General features: G+C 39.9%; 1 protein-coding gene and 1 long non-coding RNA gene across 2 annotated transcripts; both read right to left on the bottom strand.

Annotated features, from left to right (window-relative positions):
- Positions 1–3,624: 3,624 nt before the first annotated feature.
- On the bottom strand, positions 3,625–7,590 carry LOC125013018. The gene is made up of 3 exons (XR_007113350.1): positions 7,367–7,590; positions 4,712–7,181; positions 3,625–4,077 (listed from the first exon to the last, which is right to left on the bottom strand). It is a non-coding gene; the product is annotated as an uncharacterized LOC125013018 (long non-coding RNA).
- Positions 7,591–8,941: 1,351 nt separating this feature from the next.
- LOC125013602 (dispanin subfamily A member 2b-like) lies at positions 8,942–10,720 on the bottom strand. Its single transcript, XM_047594402.1, has 2 exons — positions 9,973–10,720; positions 8,942–9,618 (listed from the first exon to the last, which is right to left on the bottom strand). The coding sequence occupies exons 1-2, from the start codon at positions 10,189–10,191 to the stop codon at positions 9,481–9,483; spliced, it is 357 nt and encodes a 118-aa protein (XP_047450358.1). The 5' UTR covers positions 10,192–10,720; the 3' UTR covers positions 8,942–9,480.
- Positions 10,721–11,378: the final 658 nt, after the last annotated feature.

Genomic DNA, 11,378 nt, shown 5'->3' on the forward strand with positions numbered 1-11,378 from the left:
TAATGCTCAGAAAATTTTACCTACTTTGCAAGAGAAAACAATGGCAGCAATCCCAAGAGGCAGACAACAGCAGAGAGTGTTGAAGATGGACCATCCAAGGTAGGTTGGGGCCTGGCCTTCCATGGTATCTGTCTATTTTATTTACTGATGAGATGTAAGTTACGGTTTGTCCGACAGAGTCTGAGTCCGATAGCAGATGGAGGTTGAGACCTGTGCCTTTTTATTTTGCATGGGTGTGGTTTAAGGGGTTGTATCGTGCAGAACACAGTAACTTCCTTCTTTGAAGCGCAGCTTTGTCTGTTGTCGCATCAGTAGGGTCTTTTGTCACCTACCATTATCAGTTCTTTCATCATCAGCTGTCTTGCAATGGCATTCCTCCACATTAGTTCATGAGAAATATTTTCAACACTTCAATAACATATCTCATCCCATTACATTTAGTCCATGCAAATTATGACTTTTGAACATTATGCATGGACAGCTGGTATAAATGGGCTAAGCCCTCCCAAGCTAACATGAAAAAAAGATGGGACAATTATTTTTAAATAACTTACAACAGATTGCTAAGTTTTGGTCACATCAAGCGAAGCACCAAAAAGTCAAAAGAAAAACATAGAATTTCATCTAAATGGGTGGATTTTCTTACAGCCCCAGAGCCAAAAAATCCAATTCATGTCACACCACCATCATTCACTGATCATTTGGTCTAAGTCATTGACTGTATATACTATGAACAAACCCATCATGACATCACCCATTGGATTCTGAACCTTGAAAGTGAAGCCCGAAGTGGGCGGAGCCCACGGTCGCCATGATGAGCTTTGCTCCACCCATCCGCGGATATTCCAAATATGGACCCTTGACTCTCTACTACCTGTTAGCTCAGGCACTGCCAGTCACTTATGCAGAATTTTAAATGTTAATAAAAAATAATCGAATGTATCCCCCGCACAGTTATCATGAATAGTGAAATAAACCATTGAGACCAAAACCATTGTTTGTACCAAGCTGTTAACGTGTTTAATTATGCTGTAAAGTTGGGTTTTTTAACATGCAGATCTATGGGGATTTGCTTCCTTTCTAATCTATTTTTCTCAATGTCTTTGGAGGAGAAGTTGGAAATTAAGAGAATGGGATAGTAACCCAAGTAAAGTGAAAAAGGCCAAAATGGTACATTTTGTGTTTCTTGACTTGAAAGAAAGGACTGGCTAATGGGAGGTGTAGCCAAGAATTCACTTTTCTGTTTTGCGTGCCTGCTTTTTGGAGGAGATACGCCTTGCACCCAGCAAGGAATTGCGGATTTGAAACATTTGTCGGACAAAATTAGAAAACATGAATCAGAAACAGTGCTAACCTGTTTAATCCCACTGGCAACAATAGTTGCCACATTTAAAATGAAAGAATAGATTGTCTCCTATAACTTATGTCAATATCATGTAGCTAGTGTGAATGGTCACATCACTAGGCCTCTTTACTCACGGCCTGCACCTCTGGAAGTAAAGAGGAAATGTCCGCCTCAAACTTTTACAAGAGGAAGTAGGCAAAAAGGCCTTAATGTAATGGTATAAATAAAATATTTTCAACATGCATACTTAAAAGGGTCTACTACTGATATATGATGTGAACTATATGCCTTTGTGCATTTTTTGGTCATAAGAAGAGTAAATATAAGCATGGCAACATTTGTTGCCGCTTGCATAAAACAAAGTCATAACAAGCGTTATGCCAAGTTTTATGATAGGGTAGGTTTTAGGTGTTTATTCTGTATTAGTTTTTTGTTTTTTCTTCCCTAACCCCAAACCCCTAAGGGATGTACAATATCACTTGATACTAGTGATTCTCCCACAGTAGACTGCCAAGCTGAATAAGAAGATGCCCAGAGGTTGACACCACACAGCACAATAAAGGGAAATGCTCAAGTTAAAACGAAACTGATAAAAGGCAATAATAATAAAAAAAAAAGAATGCAACAATGGTTGCCAAGTATATAACCTACTTTTTCACTAACATAACCAACATGAAATAAAAAAAAAAAAAAAAATCATACATTTTATGTACTAGGGAGGTCTAAGGTATGAGATGCATGCACTTATTTTGCAGGATTAAATGGGCTGATGGCCATGGTACGAAAATGCTCATTCAACATCGTGGCTTGTATGTTTGGGTAGTTCTGTCAAGGTTCTATGTCTGTCTTTTATTTTGTGATCATGTTTTGAAGATCCCTGTTTTATTTTGTCAAGTTATCCAGTTTGCTGTCTTTCCTGTCTCCTTGGTTGGTTGGTCATGTGTGTCTGGGTCATGCCTTGTGTTTCCTGTTTTATTGTGTTAAGATTCTGGGTTTCCTGTTTTGTGCCTCCTTGTCTCATGATTGTTCATTGGTTTCACCTCGGTTGATTGCCCTCATGTGTCTCACCTGTGTCTTGTCATCCCTCAGCTTTCTTGTGTATATATGGCCCTGCCTTTCCCTTTGTTCCTTGTTGTGTCGTTAATGTTAGCTTCATGTCTCCATTCGATGTTCCATGTCATGTTCCATGTCATGTTCCATGTCATGGTTCATGTCATGTTCCATGTTTCCTCGTTCTTGTTCCACATCTTGTTCCACATAACCTTGCTGTGTTTGATGATTTCTTTTGATTTTTGGATTTTGGATTTTCCTGCCATGCTTGTTATGTTGTGTTATGTTGTTTTGTTTGTTATTAAATACTTTTTGTTTGAACTTCATGCCTCATCTATAGTCCTGCATCTCGGTCCTCACCCTCAACTCCACCCCACCTGACAAGTTCAGTGGTTAGCGACACTGGTTACTGCATGGGACATTGGAGGTCAAACCCTGGTCAAAACACATCCTGTTAGCACTAGTTTGGTTTTCATAGGATATTCCAGAAAAAAGTAGTTTTTGTTTTTTTCGCAATTTTTTTTGTTAATATTTCACAGAAGTTGCACTTTTTTATTTCACATAATTTGCATGAAAACTCCAACTGAGTCTGTTAAAAAAGTCTGTTAATTGAATGTTGCGATTGTCATGTCAAGCTGATGATGAACGCTTGAAGAGGTGACTGAACAGAACAACATTTAACAGAACATGAATGGGTCCTCAGCTAAAACTACATATTTTGAAAACTACCTGAAACTGCCTCTGATGTTGGACTTTTTTTTTTAATTTGGTGAAAGCTCTGTTGAGTCTGTTTAAAAAAAAAAAAAAAAAGGCTGAAGTGACTGAAGTTGAGGGTGAAAGGGAATAGTTCCCTCTCTAGCATCGCCACTTGCTGGTCATTTTGGTTTATTATTACATTTGTTTTTTTCTTGTGTGTGTGTTTACATACTGTGATATTATATTGTACTATCGCAGCTTCAAACTGCACAATCTTTTCATTCAATAAATTTGAGAAGTTGGAAACATTAAGGGGTGATTAAGGGGTCCTGGAGCCCGGACCAGTTTAGAACTAAAGAAGTGGCGTGTACATGTCATTGATGCGACTGTGTGTATTGCAGGTGATGTGTCTTCTCCTACTGTGTTAACTATTTAACCGTTATTATTCATTTGTTAGCCCGCCCACTGAATTTCACCACCAGACGCCACTGACATTATGACTTGCTCAGTATCAAAATTGCACGGACACGAGGTTGTTTTCATTATTTTAATCCAGCTACGTAAACTCAAGCAATGCAACATTATGGTATCCACCATAGTTTACTGCCTTTTAGTCATCACACAAAACAAACTTATTTTCTGCACAACAGCAAAACAAGCAACATTTTAAAACAAAAACATACAGTTTGGCATTTGGTGACATACGTTGTGAGCACCATTTTTAAAAACCATTTTCTAAAACAAGCACAAACATAGGTGACATGAGCAAAAAAAAAAGCCTCGCTGAGATTCCATCCATCCATCTTCTTGCGCCTTTTGCCTGCTGCTTTGGCTTCATTTCATAGCTGCTTTTCAGTGATTTCGAAAGTGATGAAAATGATCACACAAATGATTCCACAGATGAACGCGAGGATGTTTAGGACCTTGGCCGTCTGTGAGGCATCCTCAGCTATAGCTGTTTGTCCTTGAAGATTAGCATTTTTTACCTTAAAAAAAATAAAATAAAATAAAAAAATAAATCAAAATGAGTGGCATTTCATTTAATTTTCTTGTCCTGTGGACAGTGGCTGAAGCCTTTCCCAGCTGTCATGGGGCCAGAAATGGGGCACACCCTGGACAGGTTGCTTACCAATCGTAGGGCTAACACAGGCAGACGGGCAATCATTCACACGGACAATTTTCAATCATCAAATAACCTAACAGGCATGTCTTTAGATGGAAACCGCTCCACTGAGTTGCATTTCAATGGCAATCAAAATTTACTAGATGAACATTTCGTATTCGACATCGGGGATTAAAACCATCACTTTTAGGACAACAGCGCGAACGTCCATGTACGTGTGAACGGAATCTTATATTTTGTGTGTGAATGAATCTGCGTTTGGTCACAATAAAGTTTCCCTTGAATTGTTTCTCCATCGCCTCCAAAGTTGCACTTCAAGAAAATTGTAGACAACTTGTGACACCTCTACTTCGCATTTAAGTTTTAAATAAAACACATGGATAAACTACATAGAATAGTTTGTGTAGTTTTTTATTATGTTATTTTTTTTTTCTGGAAGTCGCAGAAATGAGCAAAACTAAGAGTAATGCAAATAATAAAATAAAATTGATGCTTACCTTGTAGGAGTACCACATAGCAGCAAGACCGAGAGGCATACAACAGCAAGCGGTGCTGAATTTGGACCAGCCGAGGTGAGTCGGAACAGTACCCTGTGTTTGGCCTTCCTCCATGGTGTCTGCCTGTTTTACTTCGGGTGGATGCGAGTTATTATTTGTTTGACGGTGTCTAGGTACAGTAGCCGGTGGATGTTGAGACCTGTGCCTTTTTATTCTTGCTAGGCGTGGTCTAAGTGGTTGACAAACAGCATTGTGTCCCCCCCACCATGATTGTGACTGGGTGAGACGTGTATACAAGAAGCCTTTAAGATAGAACCAGAAACATGTCAAATAACTTGCTGTGTTCTTTGAAGTGGTTTACCTTCAGTGCTTTAATTGACATTCAATTAAATTTCGTCTGCTCGAATAGTTTTGGTTCTTAAGTCCATGGCAGTAAAATATTCTCAGCATGATGATCACCCTAGAAGAAGGTTCACTCAAAAGTGTTGAGGAGATAATAGTTGGTATGTAATATATTGTAATATGTTTTTTTTTTTTTCTGTTATCCTTAGCTGTGAGTACAGAAAACACAGATGCAAAAACACCTATCAGCTTTGTCATCTAAACCTTACCCTCTAGTGGTTAACCTTGAACATGAACTTCTAAATCTGGGTCAACTCGCAGTGGTTAGATCACTTTGTCACTTTGTCTTGCTAGTCAGAATTTGGCAAGTTAAATGTCATTGGGAGTCATACATTATCTGACAAATTACGTGCATGCTGGGCAAAGTAAGAATTTTGTTTCTCGTGTTTCTTGATTGTCTGTAGACATGCAGGTTGAGAAACCTCCCAAGGAGCACAGCTAAACTTATCTGTTGTCACATCTTGATGGGCTTTTGGGAAAGGAGGTCAGGACCAGCAGAGAACAACTGGGCAGATTTTTTTTTTTTGCTTCCATACCAGCGAGAAAGTGTATGCAAAGCTTTAAAATGACAGTTAGAGAGAAACACTTAACACCTTTTACCAACCACCGTCAGTTTAGAGGAAGTGGACGACCACTGTGAACTGTTTCCATGCCACCCTGAATCCATTTCAGGGCCGTCCTCGTAACATCCGTTTGATAAACATACATGGCATACGTAATTAATTGTGCACAAAATACATGCATGGTTTGTGAATTGTACATTATATTTATACATGTAGTGTCTTTTCGTAGCACTCAACAAACTATCAATGACGAATAACCCTGACCACCCTCTCCACCACATGATAGCCAGACAACAGAGCTCCTTCTCCAAGAGACTCAAAGAACGCTATTATTTCTTTTTCCTTCTTGTATTCACTTATTTCAATTCATTTATTTTGTATAAGTCTATAAATATCATGTATACAGTATATTGTGTTTTCCTGTTGTATAACATCTATGTATCTATCTATCTAGCACCCTCTGGTCAGGGTGAGGGGCCCTCCACCTCCTCCTGTATTTTATTTTTGCATGTTCTTTCTAGTGTTCGTAATAATCAGCGAGGATGACTTCGTCCAATGTTGTTTTTGTTTGGAAAGTGTGGGTGGTAGCATGCCAACCGCGCTAGAACCACCTGCGCATACAGAATGGGGTGCAAGGTTTGGGGTTTCAGTACGTAGATAAAGCCATCTCCGAACTGAAACTTAGTGGTCACGGCCTCTCAACCACATTCGCCTACTTTAGTTCATGGGAAATAGTTGCAGCAGTTCAGCTGAAAACTTTATGATCTCATTGCATTTAGTCTGTACAAATTGTGACTCAGAATGAGGACATTGTGAACATCATGACTTGCTCGCCCGCTAAATGTAAACAGCACAAGGTTGTTAACATTGTTTGGATGTGTCCAGTTTCGTCTTATATAATGTGTCAGGAAATGAGACGTAATAGGGTACTTACATACTAAAAATACACTTTTGTGTCCAGTCCATGAGTATTATGGTGTCCACTATAGTTCCCTGACCTTTTGTAAGTGAATGGTGAATCTTGTAAACACTCATCACACAAAACAATTGTGTTGCATAGTTTATTATTTTGCAACTTAACAAAACAGAACCGCCTCCTCGGACAACACATACATAGTTTGCAACTTGAGACACACACAGTAAGCATTTTTCATAAGCATTTTTTTTCTTTTTCTTATGGAAACCTAATTAAAAGAATCACAAACACATGTGAACGCGCACGTACAGACATCTGTTGCAACTTTGTGGTCCTGCGTGTGGAGGAGGGGGAGTACACGAAAAGAAAAGAGTTTCCCTCCATCCACCTTCTGGTAAAAAAAAAAGAAAAAAAAAGAAATGCAGCATCTTCCCCCGCTTCGACCTCAGACGTTCCCGCTGACTTTGAAAGCGATGAAAATGATGAGCAGGATTATTCCACAGACGAGTGCGATGATGTTGAGGACCTTGGCATTCCTCGATGCATCCTCGGCTAGAGCTGCTTGTCCAACAAGATTTGCATTTTGCGCCTTTGAGAAAACAATGACAATCAGAGTGAGTGCCAAAAGTGTAAGGAAAAAAAAAAGAAAGAAAAAAAGGAAACTCATTAGTGTTTTTTAAAAAAAAAAAAAGGGGGCGGGGGTCATGTTATAGGAGTGGAACGAAGCAAAAGTTTGTTTAGAACAATAAAAGTTTGATAGGGAATATTAAATACCTTGCAGGAGCAGACGATAGCAGCAATCCCTAGAGGCAGACAACAGCATAGAGTGTTAAAGATGGACCATCCAAGGTAGGTTGGGACAGCGGACTGCGTTTGGCCTCCTTCCATGGTAAATCTCTGTTAGCTGACAGTTATAGTATGGACGGTGTCTGGGTCCAGTGGTTGGTGGGGGTTGGGGCCAGTGCCCTTTTATTCCTCATGGGTGTGGTTTAAGATGTTGTGAACGGCAGTGTAACCAACCAGTGAAGAGGAGTCTACATAAACACATTACTATAGGTCCGAAAGTCATTGAGCGAAACATGCACACGGGAACGGGAACATTTAAGAGCCAAAAACCTCTCGGATAACAGGCTTCCAACTCGGAGGAGTCTTCTTTAAGGAGGGGGAGTCTTGACTGCAGCATCCTACAAACAACTAAGAATGGCAGCAGTAACCAAAAAAAAGAAAACGTAAAAGCCATCCCTCTTGTGCAGCATGATGGCCACTCTAAAAGAGGGCCCGCCCAAGAGCTGTGGAGACAGGATTTGGCATGCTATCTTTGGCCCTCAGTCCTGTGCTCTCTGCCCACTAACAATAGAAAACCACCCCCTATCAAGTTAGGGGGAACTTACTGAACTTGTGTTCTCAACCTTTTTGTTTTTTGTCTTTCAGTGATTATCCTTGGACGTATCTTTAAATTGGACTGCAGCTGTTTTAACCCACACTTTTTCAACATCAGTACATGAGCTTTTTTAGTGACCCATTTACCGAAGTAAACATCATCTAGCTATCACAGGTCAGACCCTCCCACTGTCAGGATGTCAGGAAAAGCGCAGAATGTGAGAAAAAAAAAAGGGTGCTGTGGCAATAAAAGTGACTAAATATTATCCAGCCCCAAATCTGTGAAGCGCAGAAGGTTATTTTCATTGTTTTGACTAGTTTTGTTTTGTTTGCCTTGACATCATGTGTCGTAAATATAGTGAAGTTATTACGCTGATCGGGCATAACCCTATGACCACCTGCGTAATACTGCATAGGTCTCCCTTGTGACGAACCCTGGAGGAGGACCGTGTACTACACTCCAAAACAGTTGTGACTCATCAGAGAATGGACACGTGCCTTCTGAGGGTGTCCTGTGGTGTCTGGCTGCAAATTGTTGTTACGGCGGGTCTTTTGGGTCCTTTGGGTTGAAGGGAGGGGCCTCTGTGGATCAGACTTGTTCCAGTGCATCCCACAGATACTTGATCAATTTGGGATCAAGTGAATTTGAAGGCCAGGTCAACAGATTGTGCTATTTTTCATGTTTGTTTTTTTTTGTTTGTTTTTTTTGCCATTGGGTGGGGGTGTCCAGTCTGGTCTAGGTGGGTGCTACATGTCTAAGTAACATCCATACGAATGAATGCCAGGTCCAAATGTTTCCCGGGAGAACACTGAATTATTACTAGAGGGTCGGTGTTATTTACATACTCAGTGGTCATAATGTTGTGGGTGATTGGTGTGTCCGCTTCTTAAAGTGCAGGGATCTCACCCGCTACGGTTTTGTCGCCCTTATTTTAGAGAACGACTCACATCAAAATCACACAAGAACACTCACGTTGAACTGTTTATTTTCTGCCCCAAAACAAGCAAATTCTTTTCAGCGTGTTTAAAACAAACATTTTAAAACAGAAAAGCCGACTCACACATAGTTTGCGATTTTGAGACAAAAGCTGTAAGCACACCAAGTTCTTTCTTTCTTTCTTTTTTTTTTTTCTCCTGTGGAAACCTTATGAAAACAAGAACAAACGCATGCGAACATACAGACATCTGTTCCAGCTTTGTGGTCTTGCGTGTGGAGGAGGGGAAGTACTTGAGAGGAATGTTGCCAGTTGTCTAGGTCACGGTACGATCCCACCGAACAAACAGAACCAAGGGCAGCGGGACGTGCATGGTTTCTTGAAGATGCTTCTTCGGAGACACGTCGAGTTTATTTTGTTTTAGCATGTCGTTATCGTTTTTTGTGGGGGGAGGTGTGTGTATATGTGTGTGTGTGTGTGTGTGTGTGTGTGTGGGTGGGGGGGTTCATTACACCCATTCACATCCTGGCAAATAAAGGAAGCCCCTCCGCCACCTCCACTGCTTTCACTTCATCATAAGCCGGTGATGAGAACAACGTATATGATGATCAGGACTATTCCACAGACAAGTGCGAAGATGTTTAGGACCCTGGCGCTCCTTGAAGCATCTCTGGCTACAGTTGCCTGTCCAAGAAGATTAGCATTTTGTGCCTAAATAAAAATAAATAAATAAAAAAACAAAAAAAAAACAAAAAACAAAAAAAAACAAAAAACAAACAGAGATTGGTTTTATTTTAATTGCAATCCTGTTAGGTGGAATAAAAAGAAAAATCACTGACTTTTTGTTTTCTCTCTGTTTGCTACTGAACAATTCATTTTTTGTTTTGTTTCTATGGTGAATTAATCAACATTTAGTCACAGTTGAACACAAAACTTATAGAAATGCAGAATTCAACTACACATAATCCACGCGTAATCTTACAAAACAGTATAAACCGTTTTTTTTGGATATCGGGTCAGGTCTTTGACTGCAGAAATGGTTGATGCTCGGGAAATATTACGCACCTTGCAGGAGAAGATGATAGCCGCAATCCCTAGAGGCAGGCAACAGCACAAAGTGTTGAAAATGGACCATCCAAGGTAGGTTGGGACAGTAGCCTGCACCTTGCCTGTTTCCATGGTAAATCTCTCTTTCACTTTAAGTGGATGGCGGTTATGGTTTTGTTGGACAATGTCTAGGTTCAGTAGCTGATGGAGTGTTGAGACCCATGCCCTTTTATTCATCTTGGGCGTGGTTTAAGGAGTTGTATCATACTTACAGGAATGTGACCAACCAGTGAAAGTAGTTCATTATTTTGTATTTTTCTTACATCGAATGTTGAGGTAATGTTTGCAACACAACAGCGGAGGGATTTTGTTTTGTTTTTTACAGAGAGTTTGAGTTAATGGCAAGCACTGGTGATGAGACGCACTTAATGTTCATATTCTTATTTTCTGTGTAAAGGCTGAAACTCATTAGTAATAATACTAATTAAAATCATTTGCCCTAATGAAACCTTTGTTTTATTGGCCTATGATACTTTCTTGCATATTTGTTGTTTCCAAAAAAAAAACTTCATGGGTCAGAAAACTGCTTCCTTTTCATGAACACCAAATTTTACGTCGACAGGCGACTGGATATGACTTTCTTGAACATATTTTGGATATTTATGTCAACTTTCGCTAATTATGCTTTGGTACCACATATCATTAAAGCACATAATAAAGACTGACTTTATTATTATGACTTTATTACATGGCATGAGAAGTTTTTAAACAGAAAAGGAAACAAATTGAAGCTTGCTATGCAGTTTTTATGTGGGGTTCATCTTCTGAGATAGCCTCAAGAAGGAAGGCTGGAGCCTTGAGCCATTTCATTGTGTAAACGGTGGATAAAGTGCAGCTCTAATCAATGACAGCACTGTGCTTCCAGTATCTTTTGTCCCCTGAGACGCGACACTGTGGTATCCACAGCAGCTGCTGGTGTCTGGCTTTACAAAAGCCCTTGTCTGTAAGCTGTCACAGAAATAACTCATGCAACATACGTGCTGTGCCGTTCAAATGCATAGAGAGTACAGTGTAACAGGAGTTATTATTTCTTTGTGCATGGTATGTACCTTCAAGTTGCGGAGGTTTGGAAATTATCCAGACACACAATGCATTAGCAACAGCTACACACTAAAACCAACGTGGTAGCTTTATTTATTTATTATTAAAGCAGTTCTTCTCTTCTGTGTTTCTTTTCCTGCACGATCACCATATGTTTGAAAGAACTTCCTTATCCACATACGGTTTTAATATTTACCATTACTGTCCCTCAAGTCCCTTTACTGGAAAACTCTCCAGCAAACTTTTTTTTTTTTTTTGGGGGGGGGGGACTTAATGCCTGTCACAAAGGAATGTGCTAGATGGAAGCACAGAGCTTTTGAAGA

The sequence above is a fragment of the Mugil cephalus genome, chromosome 9 (genome assembly GCF_022458985.1).
Source record: "Mugil cephalus isolate CIBA_MC_2020 chromosome 9, CIBA_Mcephalus_1.1, whole genome shotgun sequence".
Classification (NCBI taxonomy): domain Eukaryota; kingdom Metazoa; phylum Chordata; class Actinopteri; order Mugiliformes; family Mugilidae; genus Mugil; species Mugil cephalus.

Excerpts from the sequence above, each read along its gene's own strand:
- LOC125013602 (XM_047594402.1), bottom strand. The coding sequence starts at position 10,191 with ATGAATAAAAGGGCATGGGTCTCAACACTCCATCAGCTACTGAACCTA. Across the intron at positions 9,619-9,972 it reads CTATCATCTTCTCCTGCAAG|GCACAAAATGCTAATCTTCT; the intron begins GTGCGTAATATT and ends ATTTTTATTTAG.